Raw genomic sequence first — 19,315 nt, forward strand, 5'->3', positions numbered from 1 at the left:
TTTGGCTTTTGGTGTCCCAAGTCACCGGTTTATCTTGAATCCCAAATCGAGGAAATTTTTGACTTTTCCAAATGAAGTCTGCGAACCAGAAATTCTAAGTAAGGAATTCTGTTGACCCGAGGGAAGGTGTTAGGCACCCTCGAATCCCGTGGTTCTAGCACGGTCGCTTAAATTGTTATAATGGCTAAATATCTGATTAAATACATGTTGTGACTTATGTGCTTTTATTAAGTTTAAAATCGCTTTTATTATTATCATTTATTTTATAGAATTGCAACGTCGCGAAAATGCATCTCGAACCACGTCACAATCAATGTACCCGTAGTTGTTAACACATTTCGACTCCGTTGAGATTTGGATTTGGGCCACATCAATGTGCACTCGAGTTTAAGAATGTAATTTAATTAAGCCGTACCTAAAGAGTCTAACGCGTTATTATTTGTAGGAGGCCATGAAATTCGCTAAACGACCTATCCTGGATTCTAAATAATTGTTATGGTTATTTATTGAGGTCCCCGCAATTTTGCATTTTTATTTGGCGAGGCTCGCCTCTATTTTAGAAAAGGATATCCTGAAGCGTCTACATTTCTATTACATTTGTCTCTAATAAAATGAAAGAAAGAGGATTATGTGCTAATTACATGCTTGACAAGCTTCGGATTCTTACCTGATTATCTGATTTTATGAGGCGTGAGTTATTTTATGCCTTATTTCATGGATGAGCATGTTGTTAAATTGTCAGGGGAAATTAATATGCAAGATTAATAGAACCGTAAAAAAAAAAGCTTATGATAAATGTTCTTCAGATCCGAGTTTGAACTTGCTTATTTAAGCCAAATCAGTGGAATTAAACTATCGGAAACTATTACTAATAGAGTTTGAACAGGATCCTGTAAACTATCTATAAATATTCAGTAAAACTAAATATCATATCTAGCAAGCTTAAGGCATTCTCTTTATACATGCAGAATACTAGTTGAAAAGTTATCTAATTACCTGTGTGTTAAAACACTCATACATTCCCCTTTAGACAACCCATTAAGCAGACGAAATCACAATTTAGGATGGACTAAGTTGCGATTAAGTACAAGGCTACCTGACGTGTTTCTTTATTGAATTACAAACTAAACCAAATTACACAGATCTTAATAACATTCGTAAAAAAAACCTGTAACTGCAGCAAACGAATGATTAAACTCCTGCATATCTTTTGATTTCATGCTTTCATTGTTACATCAGATGCAACGTCTTAGTATGTACCTGGATGTTGGATACAACAGAAGAAGCAAGGGGTCAGTAGAACAATAGAAGCAACACCAAACAGCAGTAGTAACAGCAGGTGCAAATAGGACAGCTCCCAGTGCAAGATACAGTTAGAACCAAAAATGGCAGAAAGGCAACAGCAGACAATGCAGTAGGAAACAGAAATCCAGAAAATCCAATTCCAAGGGGATCAACCAAGGCAAACCAAACTAACACACTTTAGCTGATACTTGAAAGAAAAGAAAACTGGCTGAGTGGGTTGAGCAGGCTAAAAGTTGAACAAAAGTAGGTAGAAAACCAGTTTCTCATTTCTGTATCTTTATCCCTCTTACTATCTATTTCTTTTCAAAGTCCGAAATGTCTAATTTCAGTCTTGAAATCTATTTTGGATATCCAGAGGAATTCTTTTCCAGTTTTCTGTTTTTCAGAACTCAATTCTCCTCCAAAATGTTCCCTCTCAGTTCCCTCTGTTGTTATTAATGTCTATCTCCTCTCTCTATGCTCTGTCTATGTTCTCCTTCCCTAGTATCAGGTGGTGTCCTCTTTCTTCCCTCCTCTCTTCTGTGTATCTATGTATATATCAGATGTCTCTTCCCCCTCTTCTGTGTTCTCTCTCTGTGCCCTTTCCCCTCTAATCTCAGCTGGTCTTTTATCTCTGTATGTCCCCTTTTATAAGCCTAAAGTCATCCCTTTAACAGCCTGTTTAGGCCATCAAAATACCCTTCCATGTGCTGCCCCTTTTCAGTTCCACTTAGCTATTTAATATTAGACAAAACCCCATGATATTCCCTTGGCAGGCTTACCTTTAGTAATATTTATTATTTCTGAAACTAAAGTAGGGTGTGGGCAGCAGGATGTAGTCTGACAGCACATGCTGTCAAACTATTTAATTCAAAAAGCCTTTAGGCAAGGCTCAGGCTGTTCACAAAGAATGCACATGTTGTGCATAAGTGCACATGCCCCCCAATTTCAGAACTGTGACTAAACAGAACATTGATTTTTACATTTCTGATTACTAATTATAAACACTAAACTCAGTTCCTAAGTGATTCAAACCATGCTTATCAAAAGTAAATCGATTTGTTATTGCGCAGGTAGCTGAAACTAATTGACGACACATGTCGACTCGATTATATTAGTTATAACATATACAATCGACACCAAAATCAGACATTCAAAAGTATAGGACACATGATTCGAATTGTACTGACTAAACAGAACTGTACTCGAGGAATCAGTTAATCAGTACAAATTTGGGATTCAACTAATTGCACAACAAATACATACATACACACTATCAGAACAAGTAGAAGAAAACACTCAATCAAACAACAAAGGTTCAGGCAAAATGGACAGGGCATAGTTGATAAAATTCGGGGACACAAACAAAAACATGAACAGACCTTTACCACAATCAGATGAACCAAAACAAATAAAGAAAAGAAAGAACTCACCTTAAACCTTGAAAAAAATCAAAATCTTACTTGGATTCGAACAGACCCTTTTTTAAGGCTGAACGGACTTTAATCGAAGTGTTTCTCAGATGAGAAACACTTCGATTAAGGTCCATTAGACCTTAATCTCTTTGTCTTGAACGAATATGGACTAGTGACGAAGAACCACAAAGTTCCAAAAATCAGATTTGGGATTCATGCTTCCCTGATCAGATTCGGACCAAACCAAGCATGGTTTGGTCACGAGGGGGGTCTGGGGACTGTCTGGTGTGAAGTTGAGGTCGGTTGGTGTAAATCGGGTTCCGACTCGAATCTTCAAATGAAGATTCGAGAAGGTGGGAAGGGATTCGAACTACGTGGTTAACAGATCCATGTTCCGGATGGCAAGGGGATTCTAGGGTGTTAAGGTGAAGGTCACCGACGTTCATGCCGCCGGTTTTCATAGTGAAGGATACAAGGGCGACTCTAGGGTTTGATGGGGAAGAAGGTGAAGACGGGAGCTGGGGTATTGGATAGGGGGCAGGGTAAGGTTACAGACTTATATAGTTAGTGGGTGGGTGGATCCTGGCCGTTGGATGAGATGCGATGAAGGGCCAGGATCCTTCAGCTCGAAGGAAACGGCGTCGTTTTAAGGGTAAAGGGTTTGGGTTGGTCCGGGTGGAAACGGGTCGGGTTCCTCAGTGGATTATGGGGGATCTATCTTGACCGTCGATCAATTTAAGATCAACGGCCCAGATCAACCTGGATTAATACGACGTCGTTTGGACGCTCTGGGTGTTTAGTTGATGTGGAACGGGCAGGCCCGGTTTTGGGCTGAGTTTGTTTGGGCCAATTTATTTAAAATTGGCCCAAGTCCGGAAGAAGAAGATTTTTTTTATTTCTTTTTTCTTCTTTATTTTAAAAACAACCTAAGCAAAAAATCAAATTAAAATTAAATACACACTTAAATACGATTGTTTGCACACACATTAAAATATTTCAAAACAGGTAAAATCAAACAAAACAAAATCACGGACGAGGATGCCTATTTATGATTTTCTATTTAACAACTGGATTACGGTTCGAATTATGCATGACACACACATTTTTTGTATTTTGTTTTAAATAAAAATAAAAATGGGCAAAAGTCACAAATAATTAACAAAGTGCCGTACAGAAATCCAAAAATTGTACAGCAGGACCAATTGTTATTATTTTATTATTTTTTTTATTCTTTTGGAGCGATTATCGCGCAAAACAAAAATCACGTGCTCACAAGGATGTGCAGCTGCATCGACACCACAACTGGCAGGATCGAAAGAATAGGTCGTCGGGCCATCAGCAACCTACAAAACAAGTACTAAACTTAGCATGTGACAAAGTATATTTGTATTGTACTTGTTAAGTCAAAAAATATTTTCCCACCGTGGTCTCGTCGGCCTCCTGAATATACGCATCAGTGGTGTCCTCATCAAAGCATGTAGTGGCCTCAAAGATGGGCTGGGACGATGCCTTCATAAGAAAGTTAAAAATTAATTAATGGCAGCTCATTAAGGAAAAAAAACAAAGTGAAATTTTAAAGTAATACAAACATACCTGCGCCTGTGATAGATCCGCATCAACCGCCGGAGATGAGGCATAACTCAACCTGCGCCCGCCATCCACGTCCTGGGTGGGCCGATCCTCAGCTGTGGTAGATGGGCATGCAAAGTACGGGTCTACATCCCCGTCAAATGTACCCGTGATCGACAATGCTCCTGACGGGGTGACCTGCGCTGCTGGCAGAGATAGCTGAAGGTTGTACGAAGGCATGCTGCTGGAAGGCTCATCTTGCCGAGGTATATAACCCGGCTGATCATCTCCAAGCGCCACAACTCCAAAGTCCTCATCATGTCCCTCAACAGGTGGGTCGACAGGTGCCTCAACGCCCCCTTGCTGGGGACCACCTCCTCGCCGTCCCCCGCGACCCCGTGGAGCACCCCTACCTCGTGGGGCACCCCTCCCTCATGCCCTACCCCTGCCTCGTGGGACACCCCCACCCCGATGGTAGTCCTCTGGCGCCGCATACTGAGCCTCGTGGTCCAACCTCACGGCATCTCTCGCCTGAAACAGGGTCCAACGAGCCAACTGTGCCACCCGCCGGCCATAGTCAACGACTGCAGGGATGTCAGTATGCTGCTGCATCTCCTGTCCCAACTGGTAGAGGTGATGATGCCCAATAGCCTGTGAAATATTTAAAATATTAATTAAATAACGCAATATCACAATTATACGATATTAATAAGCCAAAGAACATACCAGTGCCTCGTGTCTCCCGGCGTATGGTCTGTAGCGCTCGCCAAGTACATGAATGGGGTTCCCGATAATCAGTCGAGTGTGAAGGCGGTACCATGATGCATACATATGAATAGTGGCCTCCTGGGTAAATGTAGGTGCTGGCGGAATACGGTCAGCTCGGTGCTCCTCCCAAATAAGGACCTGCTGCTCTAGCCATCCCATATATATATCGTCCAGCCTGGCACGGTCATCCCGCTGATAGTGTATAGCCACCCATCCAGATCCCTCGGTATAGGCTGGGGACGGTGAAACTGGCGAAGCACATGCTCTGTGGCATGATACTCAACCATATCAAAGAAGATCATCGGAACGGAGGTGCTCCAAAGCATTCGATCGACTGAGCAATAAAAGGGCAGCTGAGCTACCAACTCGTCACTGTATGGCGTCCAGATGAACTGCCAAATAATAACATAAAAGTGAGTATGCACAACACAACTCAATTTAAACAAGTAAGTGTAGGTACATATCTAACTGTCCGTCCACCAGCATATCTAGCACATCCCTAATAAGGGGGAGATTATGATGAGCATCGGTCCCTCGGTAGTTCCCACGCCTGAGAATCCACCTAGAAGATATAGGGAGAAACGGATAAGCCTCACCAGGCACAAGTGCTGGTAGAGGTGGCTGCAACGGCATGATCCGCTGCCAGGCCCAAACCTAAGATAAAAGGTTGATGTAAAATTTATGAGTCATTTTGACCATATAGAATTCGGAGAAATGAACAGAGTATTCGAAAATGTTGTCACCTGTAGGAGGGGCAGAAAACCACATATGTCCACCGTTGGGCCCATGCTCGCCCGACACATGCTCCTATACAGGTATGCGAGAACAGCAACACCCCAACTGTACTGGGGTAAAACATCCAACTCCTGAAGATGATGGAGAAAGCGCATACTCACTTTACTCCCCGAAGTGTTCGGGAACAAGACACACCCGAAAAGCAGGAGCAGCGCCAACCGCGTGTACCTCTCAATATGGAGATCCTCCGTCTCGCCGGTAATGTCTGGGTGCAAAAATGCCATATGATCTCTAATGGCTGACAAAGCAACGCGACTGCCCCCAGCGTCACCCTGAGGTCTATAACTAGTAAAATGCATCATCATATCCAAAAATTGTGCACGCGTCATGGATCTAATGTACTGGGGCAGTGCTACGGCCCGTCCATCTACGCGCAGCCCGTACAAAACCTGAACATCCTCCAGCGTGATGGTGGCCTCTCCAGTGGGCAAGTGAAAAGTGTGCGTCTCCGGTCGCCACCGCTCTACCAAGGCCGTGATGAGAGACCAATCAAGCTGCATCCGTCCAAGCTCAAAAATCGTATAGAAGCCCGTAGCCTGTAGGCGCGCGACTACGCGGGCATGGAAAGGATGCTCCCCGATGAACTCCCATAAATCGTCAGGTCTCCTAGGGCGGAGAGGCTGCAACGATAGCTGTCCCTCCCATACAAATGAGGACCTATGGTCGCCCTGCAACACTAGTAGCTGATCCTCGGCAGGTCCGGGATGCGCAGGCGGAGGAAAGTCCATGTCGTCTACTATAATTTAAACAAAATTAATTGTGTGTGTTAGCTTAATAAATTAAATAATTAATTATGTTTAAAATTGGACTGAATAATTATGTACGGGTTCCAGCTCGATATTTGAGGCCCGGTAGCACCGAGTTATCCTTAATTATTATGCGTGTTAATTTCAACATTTTTAGAATTGTGTCTGTTAGCTTAATAAATTAAATAATTAATTATGTTTACAATTGGACTGAATAATTATGTATGGGTTCCAGGCTCATTTTTTGAGGCCCGGTAGCACCGAGTTATCCTTAATTATTATTCGTGTCAATTTTAATATTTTTACAATTGTGTGTGCTAGCTTAATAAATTAAATAATTAATTATGTTTAAAATTGGACTGAATAATTATGTATAGGTTCCAGGCTCGATTTTTGAGGCTTGGTAGCACCGAGTTATCCTTAATTATTATGCGTGTCAATTTTAACATTTTTAGAATTGTGTGTGCTAGCTTAATAAATTAAATAATTAATTATGTTTACAATTGGACTGAATAATTATGTATGGGTTCCAAACTCGATATTTGAGTTAATTTTACAACATATAGGAATTTGTTACTTTTGTAAGTTTATTGTTATAATTAAATAATTAATTTTGTAAAGTGTAATTGGATAGAGTTTGCAGTTACTGCATACTTAAACTACATAGACTCTACGCTAAAAGGCTCTATATTTTACAACACTAACAGGCTCTCTATATTTTACTACAGTAAAAGGCTCTATATTTTACTACGCTAAAAGGCTATTTATTTTACTACACTAAAAGGTCACTATTACATATAAAAACAACTAACATAAAATACAAATATGAACAACAAACAAAATAAATAATATTAATTTTTTAACAATACAAATAATTTATCAATTTTAACAATTTTTTGTACCAAAGCTAATAAATCAATCCGGGTATAAATAAGATACAAATTTAAACACAAACATAACACAAATTAACATGGAAACACATTAAACAATACAAATATGCATGTACTATACGAGTTTCGACATAAACAAAATTGAAATACCTCGATTTAAGTTTTTTAAATTTGATTGAAATCGAATTTTTGCACCCGAAAGAAGGAATCCAAAGCTTGTCTTGTATGTGGGACCTACACTCCTTGCTCTTTAGGTGACGGGTGGGGCCCAATTTTTTTTTTGAAGTTTGACGCGGGGGCGGGGGGGGGGGGGACCAGCAGAATCGAAGGTTTTGAGGTCCTTCGGTTCAGTGGTCCAAGGAAGAAGAAGGGCTATATTTTATTGAAGCTGTTCGCAGTATTATACTGCGTTTTACTTAAAACGCAGTATAATACTGCGAACAGCTTTAATAAAATATAGCTGTGCCCAGCATCTTAGTAAAACGCAATATAGTACTGCGATTTACAAATTTTTTTTTTTAAAGTAAAACGCAGTACTATACTGCGAATTACTTTAACGGCAAAATTTTCGTTAACGTAATTCTCAGTATAATACTGCGTTTTACTCATTTATGTAATTTTTTTTTTTTAAAGTAGTACAAAAGTATTTTTTGTCCAAAAAATGATTAAAAAAGTTTCGGACTCTCATTTACTATATTATTTCCTATAGTTATGTTTTTAGATTTTTAGAGTGTATTCGATGTATTTAGGCTACTATATTCATGAATACAATAGCATTTCTAGGCATGAAACAGGAGATTATAACTAGACAGATTTTTGTATTCTATTGTATTCGACTGTATTCACGGCATAAAACAGGGGATTACAGGTAGACCGATATTGTATTCGACTGTATTCACGATATGTAATTGTAAATACAATAACTTAAATAGCACAAATCGTGGTCTATTCAGCTGATTTTAAACGGAAAGTGAATCAATTAATACAATAGACTCCTAATATAACTCAACTAACTCAATTACATCACCCATAATTTGTATTTGGCGCGAAATATGCTGAATATTTTTTCCAGCCGATAAATACAACAAAAACACAACAATTTGAATACATATATACATCTGAATACATAAATTATATTAATTAAAAGAATATATGAATACATTCATAAAATACAGCGAGATAGTGAATACAATGAGAATACAACGAGATACATTGAAATACAATGAAAAAAAAGACAATGTATACAATGAAATACAGCGAGATACATTGAAATACATTGAAATGTATTAACAGAATCTTCAAGAAAGCTTTCTGATTGCACAAGATACCCAGATCGACTCTCTAATTTCGTTTTCTCCTCGGATTCTCATACAAACACAAGATAGAAGATACGATGGCAACGGCGATGGCAGAGGATATGAACTTCGAAGATGACCAGCTCCATGCTGTGTCCACTGATGATATTATTAGGGCTTCTCGCCTTCTCGACAATGAAATTTGAATTATTAGCGTACCTACGATCTGTCGGCGTTTATTTTCTTTTTGTTGAATGCTTTTGTTTTTTCGGTTTCGATTATTGGTGCTTTTCTTCAAGTTGTTCCTTTTTCAGATCTGAAGGTGATGGATTCACCATTTCTTTTTGCTGGTCGTGACAGAACCAGTTAAAAATGGAGGGGCTATGGTGGTTAGGTTGACAAGATGAAGGTAGAAGATGAGAGAGAGAAAGGGCGAATAGATATGGGGTAGGGGATACAAGAGATTTGAGGGAAACGAGAAATTTGAGGGGAAAGAGAAAAGTAATACATATGACTTAAGAGTAGAGTGACCATAAATAGATATTTGGCTATAAAAAATAAAAAGGTAGCTATGAAATATAATTTTTTAAAGAGTTAATACCCTAAAATCCCCCTAAACTATCATGTTTTTATCAGTTTCCTACTTACTCTATTCGGTGTCACAAGAATCCCCCTGAACTATATCTCTTTAGTTATTAAAAGCCCCCTCGTTAATTTTGTGGCAAAATGTGTGAAATAGCTCGTCTAAAGGCGCGTGAAAGATCAAATTATCCATAAAAATGGGCCCACCTGGCGTACTTCTAACGGCTAATTAGTGTTAAGATATTCAATTTCTTTTTCCTTTCTATTTTCTTTTTATTCTATTTTTTCTTTATTTTTCACCCTCTTTTTTCATTTTTTTTATGTTTCTTCTTCCTTCTCCTTATGGTTCCATTTGAAACTTTTCTCTTCTCTTATTTCTTCTAAAATTACTTTTTTTCTTCATTTTTTCTTTATTTATTTCTCTATAACTTCTCTTTCTTGTCAAATTCTAGTTATTTTAAATCCCAAATCTCTGACTACACCAAAAATTACAGTGAAATCGAAGGTTAGTATAAAAAAAGGTTGAAGTGATGTTTAATGGTGAAAATCCCGATTGATATAAGGGTAACCATTGTTGGAGGAGATGGAAGAACAAATGATTTTACTCATTTTTTATTTTTGATTATTAGTTCAAATCATTAAGCAAAATAATAACTAAATTATGCTTAACTAAGTAGCCACGTGTTGTAAACTCAGAGTTTAAAGTTAATTAGGAGCGTGCATCATACACAGCCGGAAAAAATCGACGAAGAGGTTTTTTAGTAATTAGGGAGATACAGTTCAAGAGGATTTTGGGGACACCTGATAATTTAAGTAGGAAACTGACAAAAATATGATAGTTTAAAGTGATTTTAGGGTATTAATTCTTTTTTAAAAGAGTATTTATTTAAAATAAATAAAGTATCAACCTTTGTTATAATGGGTAAAAATTCCTTATAAAAAAGGAAAACTAATAAAACGCGTGGGCCTAATGGAGAACTATACTGCAAAATGAACAACCTTCAAATTTCGAAAGACACATATATGTATGACAATAATTAAAGGATCTCAATGCTCTCTATGGATCCAGGTGGAACACGTTAGCTCGTGGGCTTGTGCGGTGCTCATAGAACTTGGCCAAACTATTTAACGATGCGTACAGTATGCTTACTTGTTCCCTTTTAAACCTTTGCTTCTTTTCTTCTCATTATTTGTTTAAATGAAATATTTTCTTCAATAAACGTTGCACTCAAACTTAATAGTTACTAATCACCTACCCTTATCTCCAGAGAATAAAAATGGATCAAATATATCTCTTACCTTGTGGACTTTTTCTAAAAACATTGTTAACAAAAATTGCATAACATATTTTCGATATTGCAATTCCAATTACTGAATTGTCATATCAACTTACCACGAAGTGATAATCAGTTTAAGCTTTCGATACCTGATATTCACAAATATAAAGTTAATTTGTCACAAAAAATAATTTTTTTTTTTCAAAAATGTGTTTGTTCATGGAATTTGGCAAGTTTTTGGAAAAAAATTTGAAAATGAGTTTTTCAAAAATTTCAGAACTTTTTTTCCCTACTCACAAAACTGCAGTATTTTTTCAAGTGAAATGCATGTCCAAATATAATTTCAAATTCCAAATATCATTTTTCGACTTAACTCCAAATACTACTTTTTTTTCTTCAAAAATTATAATTTTTATGTCCAAGCCGGCAAGCCCTACTTAGTATAAAAAAAACTTTTACATTTTACAGCTCAATCTATCACCTCTTATTAAAGGGGCTCTAATTTTTTTTTTTTTGATTTTCTATTCGGTGTTGGATATACACGTTAGAGACCGACTAAATCTAGATTTGGACGAGAAGGTAAAGCTCGAACCCGAGACTAACCACACCTTTAGGTATCTTTGCGCAAACCATATTAAGCATTGGAACAAATTCCTACATGTGGTCCGACCTGGTGGATTCTGCTAAAACTATTTCAGTTCAATTGCATCTTATTTATTACTTATTCTTGTAATTTTATAGTCACCTAGGTTTGATTGTCCAAGGATACAAGAAATGAGCAGCATTTAAAATTACACGTATATCTTATGGTTTGTCACCGACAACCTCTGAAAAATGCTAGTCGGAGATGCTCTTCACCTCCCCTCTACATTAGCCTCTGCACAAATCAACAGCTACCCCTTTAAATTCCTCCCCTCTACATTAGTCTTTAGAAATTTCGCCTTTCCTATTATTGACATGAAGGACATAGTTTTTATTTCGTTTAGTTTTATGTTTTCATTCGGAACTTATGTTGGTTGGAACTCTTTGCTCACGTGGCAAGATTTCTGTAGCCATTTGATACTCCATTAGCATAGCTCAATTCTAAATTCTCAAGTTTTCGAACCCCCTTTTTCAATTTAAATAAAATACAAGACGGTTATTATCTGGTGCAAGTAAATCAAAAACATCCGGCCGTTGGAAATGATGTTGTAATAGGTTTCATGTTCAATGAATTGATATTTTGACTGGTTGTTCTAGTTCGAATTTTTTAATTATTTTATTTTTCACTTTTTTGACTGGTTATTCTAGTGAAAAGTGGAACCTGCTTTGGGATTTTCCTAATTATCATCTGCTCAAAGATGAAAACAGTGCTACTATTCTTTCAGATATTGCATGTTTGACGTTTTCTAAATTTAGGGGCCCATTGTATACCTTGAAGCAAGCAGCATAAAGTTCCCAAATTGGGAGGCTGTCCTCTGTTTGAACTACTTTTTGCACTGATGTCTTGCTTTTGGGGTGTAGGGCATTTTTTGTTCTGCATAGAGAAACTAACATTCATGTTTTACTGTAGTTATTCTAATAGTCACGGTTGTTGAATTGGTATTTGAGTTGCACATCTTTAAAAGAGGAAATCATTTTAGTGTGAAATGACCATATATTTTATATTTTGCATCTGCTAAGTTGTCTTGTGCCTGGTATGCAGATTCTTGGCAGTTGGTAAAACTAAAGGACCTGGACAATCCTTATGCAGAAATCAGACCACTATCCGTCCAGAACAAGCGAGAAAAGGAACACTTATTAGGAATGGGGTAAGTTCTCCTAGATGTAGATTTTACGGGCAATATGTGTCTATCACTAGGGGACATGCTTCATCCATGACATATAGAATGCATAGTACTTTTCGTGGGAGTTGTTTAATGACTTCGCCAGGAACAGCTGTAAGTCATCATGCACAAATCGCTTGGAAGAGGATATCACGTAAATCTTTCTACAAAGGACAAACTTTTATCCGCTTAAGTCGATTTGCACAAGCGCTTAGTTTGGCATTGAGCAGGTCTTATGTGGTTCTCCCTGGTTTTCTTGCCTTAACATATGGAAGAAATATAGCATTGGCACAAGCATCACCAGACTTCTACAGGCATGCTGAAGATGGACATGTTTTGATTACCTCATTATTGCATTCCATATTTGAAGGTTTTATTCTGCTGTTGAGAGCCTTTTATTTGGGAATACTCTTTTCTCCTTGCATTGTCATGGCCCCATTTGTAGATTCTTTTGGACCTTCTTTCAGGAAAATGTGGCTTCAGGTAGTTCGTAGCACACTCGAAAGAGCAGGTCCTGCATTTATCAAATGGGGCCAATGGGCAGCTACACGACCTGATCTTTTCTCTAGAGATTTGTGTACTGAGCTATCAAAGCTTCACACAAAAGCTCCTGAACATAGCTTTGCTTACACGAAAAAGACAATCGAAAAAGCATTTGGTCGAAAACTTTCTGAAATCTTCGATGAATTCGAGGAGAAACCTCTGGCATCTGGAAGTATTGCTCAAGTGCATAGAGCGTCCTTGTTGTATCGATACCGTGGTCGACAGATCAAGCCTATGGTGGTGGCAGTGAAAGTTAGGCATCCTGGAGTGGGTGAATCAATTAGACGAGATTTTGAGATTATTAATCTAGTTGCTAAGATATCGAAGTGCATTCCTAAACTGAAGTGGTTAAGATTGGATGAAAGCGTACAGCAATTTGCTGTTTTTATGATGTCTCAAGTAGATCTTGCTAGGGAAGCTGCACATTTAAGCCGCTTCACCTATAATTTTCGGAGATGGAAGGATGTCTCTTTCCCAAAGCCCGTCTATCCCCTAGTGCATCCTGCAGTATTGGTGGAGACTTTTGAACAAGGGGAATGTGTTTCATATTATGTTGATGAGCTTGAGGGCCATGAAAGACTTAAGAGCGCACTTGCTCATATTGGGACACATGCTCTTCTAAAGATGCTTTTGGTAATTTTCTCTTTATGTAGCGTGTGTGTATATATTCTAATTAAGAAAATGTTCTCTGTGTTAATTTGTCTAGATTTGCGTATAAAGCACAACATTCAATGCAAACGTGCAACCTAGGATATACTTTTAACAGAATTAAACTTCTAAAGATGTTTTTGGTATTATTATCTTTATATATGTCCGTGTGTGTGGATATATTTTTTATTAAGAAAGTATTCGTTATATTAATTTGTCTAAATTCAAGTATAAAGGACAAATTTAATGCAAATGTGCGACTCAAATACAAAGGTCTAATGGAATATGGAACTGCAAATATATCAGACATTATTTTTCCCTCTCAGGCCATAAAGCAGATGTTTTAGTTCAAGATTTGAGTAGAAATATGAAGCATGTATTGCAAGCAAAGCTGTAGTTATAACTAATGTGGTTAGGCCATTTTCAGACACATGGAAGTTCCTTTATTATATGAAATTTTCTTTTTTGTAATTGCCTATAGTCCTTACTCCCTTTAAGAAAATGTTACATGCTGTATTTTTTCTTCTCACAATGAAGAGAGATCTATTAACAGACATATTAAGGAATTGGTTTGGATATACTATAGATGTTGCCTTTCTGAGTAATTGTTGATATACTGGCCTTCAATACTAGTAGTCAGTGCCTGTCCTTTACCCTAATTTCTTTATAAAAATACTAGCCTTGAATACTGACCAGAGGCTGTTCTCTTATAGAAGATAAAGCACTGATTAGTTATAAAAATAAATATGAAGGGCATTATTTTGGCATTATCAACGTTATTTTTTTCATGACTGTTATTTAGTGCTGCTTCTGTTTGTGTTATTAGTTATACTATAAAGAAGGAACAAAAAGAAGCCTTCTATGACATTTTCTTGGTTGCTTGCATGTAGTCTATTTCATTAATCTCTAGAATTTGCAATGTTGAAGAGGAAATGGCATTGGAGGATTACCTTGTCCAAAAAGTGTTTAGATGGATAAGAGCCTATTATCTCTATGTTATGTATTGGAATCACTAATTTTTACTAGCTCCTGAGTCTTTTTTCACTTCTCATATAATACCCCTTTCCCCTTTTCAGGTGGATAACTTTATTCATGCTGACATGCATCCTGGAAATATCCTTGTTCGGGTAACCCAAAGCAAGCCATCCCAGAAACGCATCTTCAAATCAAAGCCTCATGTTGTTTTCCTTGATGTAGGCATGACTGCTGAACTTTCTAAGAATGATCGACCAATATTATTGGAGTTCTTTAAGGCAATTGCTCGTCGAGATGGCCAGACTGTAGCAGAGTGCACTCTGCAGTTGTCAAAGAAACAGAATTGCCCTAATCCAGAAGCCTTCGTTAAGGTTTAGTTTCATACATCTTAAACGGATTATTTGAGAACTTTCTTTAGATGTTCTTACTTATTTCTCCAATGGTAGCTATCATTTATTGCTCCCTTGAAAAGAAAACTATAATATACTTATGCAAAGAAATTAATTGGAGATCAGATGTTGTAAAAGCAGCCCATATGCTTTGCTAGTTATCCTTCTACCCCAAATTGGCTATCAGGATTCACTTCTTGGGGATTCTGATAAAGGTTTCAAGTGTAATGTTTATTGTGAATATGGATTGTAAGAAGATGGAAAAAGAGTATGAAAATTTAGTACCAGATGTAAATTTATGTATTGTTATTGTATGTTAATTTGACTTTTCGTAGAAGTAAAATTTCCACTTCAAGGAGGTAAATCTTTTCATAACTTTCTATCATGAGAAGTAGATTAAACAAAAACTCATGGAGAGACCACCATATTCTTTCCGCAAACCCCTCTGCTCCTCTATCCTCCACCAGTGGGCGAAAAGTTTTAAAAAAAAGGTTGAAATGGAGGGCAAAAGGCAATGGTGATCAAAACTAGGTGCTAATGTTCCTTATAATGATCAAAATGCATCACCAGCTTTAGCTTTTTGGCTAGGATCTACTTTCTTCATGTTTTTCAATATTTCTGCGCAAACATTCTTGTTCACGAAATTCTGATTGGTCATCTATCTGTGGATACGACTAATATTTATAGCGTGGAGTTACTCCTACTATTTTACATGATATCTTTATGCTAAAAGACTTCTTAATCTTTTTGATAAATGGAGGTGATGAATATTTGCCTTAGTTATCTACTGATGTCCTACAGGAAGTGAAGGAGTCATTTGATTTTTGGGGGACTCCAGAAGGTGATTTGATCCACCCTGCTGAGTGCATTGAACAACTTCTTGAGAAAGTTAGGCATTACAGAGTAAACATAGATGGCAATGTTTGCACTGTCATGGTGACAACTTTGGTCCTAGAGGTAATTCTTCCTTTTTCGGCAAATGTGGTGTTCTTGAATTAAATGTGGAATTGACTAACTAGCATTTCTGTATTCAAACATGTTGAAACTTACTTATAAATCTGCTGAGTAGCATTCGACGATAATCTTTCATGGGGACTACTTTTCTGGTTTAAGATTTGTTCTTCTTTTGGTACTTACTGCCTTTTGTATTTATTGCTGATAGGGCTGGCAAAGGAAGCTTGATCCTGATTATGATGTAATGCACACCCTGCAGACATTGCTGCTCAAATCTGATTGGGCAGAATCACTATCTTACACCATTGAAGGACTCATGGCCCCATGACAAGCTCTTCCAATCCTTCCTCTAACTGCGAGACAACTACTTGTAAGTGTAAAATAAATAAATGTATATTAACCAACATAATGAAGTTTGCTTAAAGTTTTATAAAGCATTTCAGCTGGCCTGAGAGTATAGTAAGCAACCTCGGGAAGGATTTTGTCCTGTTCTTGTTGCTTTGATTCAAAAGTTACTGCCCCGGGTATTTTATCACATATATGCAAGAGGTTACAAGTAAAGAAGAATAAGGTCATTCTTCGATTTGTTTTATTTTACATAATTATCAGTTAAAACTATAGTGTGTTGGTTGCCTGAATTGTCGAAAGTAAAAATCATGTGAACTTTGAAAATTTACTTGAGCGCTAATTGAAAGAAAACTAGAAGAGAATTCAAAACAAAGGGTGGATGACGCTCTTGCAAAGTATGGACGATCCATGCAACCATCAACAATGGAGGGAGACAATACAATAATCTCGGAAATTCCTTCGGACTTTATTTTACATGCTTTCAATAAAGACAGATCGGGGACAATCGCTATGCGAATTATCCCTATGTTATGTAGTAACTGAACTTTTTATGCTTTTAATTATAAAGCATTCCTTTCATTAGGGGAAAAAAAAAACAAAGGGTGGATGTTTTTTTTAACCTTTTCTTTTAAACAGGCGTGTCAATTTTACGGTAAGAAGTACCAAAGCTCATATTGTGCATACCATCCGATCCATATGCTCAAGTTATTAGAGACAACTTATTTATTTTTGGTGTCTCATAGCAGTAGTGTTTTTACACTACCTTGTTAAGATTATGACTTTTAATGGAGGTAATTATCTATAGTTATTCTAATTTTGCAACCAAAAAATATAGTAAGTGACCTGCTATGGAAAATACATTGGTAGTATAAAAATTCTTTAAATAGCTAGTGTGTATAAGTTAAATTAAATGGCTTCGGAGAAAAAAACAAATAAGAAGAGGTAATCACATGTTTCTCGAAAAGAAGAAATCTTCAAGATCCAGTAAAGCTAAGTTGACAAACTGTCATCCATTTGAATTAAATACAAACGAGGCTGAATCTTATGAAATATCGTCGCAGCAATGTGAAAAGACGAAGGAAACTAATAAAAAAGGCAACCCCAAATTACAGAAAATTGAAGTAAGAAAGTAGTATGACTTCTGTTTTCGTATGCGTCTGAATTAATAATAGACATTGTGTTATAGTCCAAAGACTCAATGGTTTATGCACTAGAAGTCTAGAACTGAACTTTCTGATGGGGTACCCAACACAACAATATGGCATACATTTTAGATAATAATTGAAAGGCCCCTCAATATAACAAAATAATACTGCTTAGACAAAATAAACGAGACAGGCGTCAGGTCTTGCCTTTGAAAAAGATTATAACGTGGGACTCAAAATCTAATATTGATGCTCCAAAACCTCCCAACACTAAGAAAACACCTTCACACCAAACCAAATGTTTGGCCATTAGATTTTGTGGCTTTGGTTCCGTGTAGTCTTTAATTTGTTTTCTGTCATCCTTTTGACTTGTGCGTTTTTTGTCCAACCTCCTCTCGTCCTTTAGTCTCTGAAAATGTGCATGAACCTAAAAGGCATTCAGCTTCAAATCTATACTTCATTGTCTATATATCATTCTATTTTTGTAACTTGTGGACCGGCGCCGAAGCTAGAGGGATCCAAACCCCCTTCACGGAAAAATCACATTGTATATACATGTTTTTTTATTTTTTATTTTATGTATATATAGTAGATGATGAACCTCCTTCCTTGGTCATGAATGTTTTCGGCTAAAAAAAATGTACAACATCAAATTTAACTTTAAATGATTTTGCTAAAAGAAATTGTGAAAGATTGGAAGGGACGAATCTTAAGTGGAATTTATTTGTTTCAGTTTTAAAGGATTTAGCTATTAGCATTATGCAATATAATGGAAATGCCAATTATTAAGAGAAATTATAACAATAAGTCGTTTCATCTGTTTATCTACTCTCTTTTGATTCGTTCGAAAGGGTCCAAGAAATTTAAGTACCTTATGTTAAATGTTCAGTAGTGAATAGTTGGAATGAAAACGAATCGTTGGTTCACAGAATACTCGATTGGAAATTAAGAAGACCAACTCCCTTTTTGTTTATAGAAAAAAAACAGTAGTGACAGATAATAGATAAAGCTGCAAATAATGGGAAGTGGCCACATGCATGTGGACAGTCCTCTCTCCATTGTTTCAATTGAATTGAGGAAGGAAGGAAATGATAAAGCTTCTCTTTTCCATGCACATGCCTTGTAATATTTTTTCCCCCCCCTAGTCAAAGAGGTCCCCTCAACCCCCACATATTCTACTACCTTTACTTTTCTTTTTTCCCTAGACTAGATTCCCCAACTTAAGAAAATCAGAGAAAATAATTATGAAATCCTTCATTATTGAAAAAACAGAATGGGACAAAATATACAAATAGGAGAATCATGTTTATGTTGATGATAATAATGATTAAAGTCATAATTTCTAAGTTTAAAAGAATTTTTATATTATCAAATCATTCAAAGATAATTATATGTAACAACGTTCATCAAAAGTAAAATTAGTAATTTAAAAAACAAAACAGATTACCTGTTATAATATGTTAAAATAAATTGATAGTGCAAAAAATATTTAAGCTATCATCGGTGGATATAAGTTAAATTCTAATGATTAAGCATATGCCTGCTATGGAATAATGACAGAAGGAATTTGAATGACTGAAATTTTGAATTTAGCCATAAATACCAACTTATTACATGAAGATAACAGTGTAACAGATTGTCAGTCATTAGGCTCCACAGGGATAACACGAGTTGGACTTAAAAGGATATTCACCTACTAGCATTCATTGTCTTCATATATTTATCTCTGGTTAGGTGAAATTATGCATTAGTGTCTTCGGGTAAATGGGACTTTCACTTAATTTATTTTTGGGCCCAGCATAAAAGTGAAAATGATGTTTTAGCTTTTGATTAATCACCTAAACTTCATGTCTTTTATGTGTTGACTTCTAATATATGGTTTCTTGT

At 36.8% G+C, this 19,315-nt stretch overlaps 1 protein-coding gene across 1 annotated transcript; it reads left to right on the plus strand.

The window, feature by feature from the left end:
- The first annotated feature begins 11,212 nt into the window (after window positions 1-11,212).
- On the plus strand, window positions 11,213-16,446 carry LOC107802541 (uncharacterized). Its single transcript, XM_075249967.1, has 6 exons — window positions 11,213-11,294; window positions 12,306-12,411; window positions 12,894-13,602; window positions 14,694-14,963; window positions 15,783-15,938; window positions 16,144-16,446. Exons 2-6 carry the CDS (start codon window positions 12,407-12,409, stop codon window positions 16,261-16,263), a joined length of 1,260 nt encoding a protein of 419 aa, XP_075106068.1. The 5' UTR covers window positions 11,213-11,294; window positions 12,306-12,406; the 3' UTR covers window positions 16,264-16,446.
- The last annotated feature ends 2,869 nt before the right edge of the window (window positions 16,447-19,315 follow it).

The sequence above is a fragment of the Nicotiana tabacum genome, chromosome 3, assembly GCF_000715075.1.
Source record: "Nicotiana tabacum cultivar K326 chromosome 3, ASM71507v2, whole genome shotgun sequence".
NCBI lineage: Eukaryota > Viridiplantae > Streptophyta > Magnoliopsida > Solanales > Solanaceae > Nicotiana > Nicotiana tabacum.

Coding starts and splice junctions, on each gene's coding strand:
- LOC107802541 (XM_075249967.1), top strand. Junction 14,964..15,782: donor ATCCAGAAGCCTTCGTTAAG/GTTTAGTTTCAT, acceptor GATGTCCTACAG/GAAGTGAAGGAGTCATTTGA. Junction 15,939..16,143: donor TGACAACTTTGGTCCTAGAG/GTAATTCTTCCT, acceptor TATTGCTGATAG/GGCTGGCAAAGGAAGCTTGA.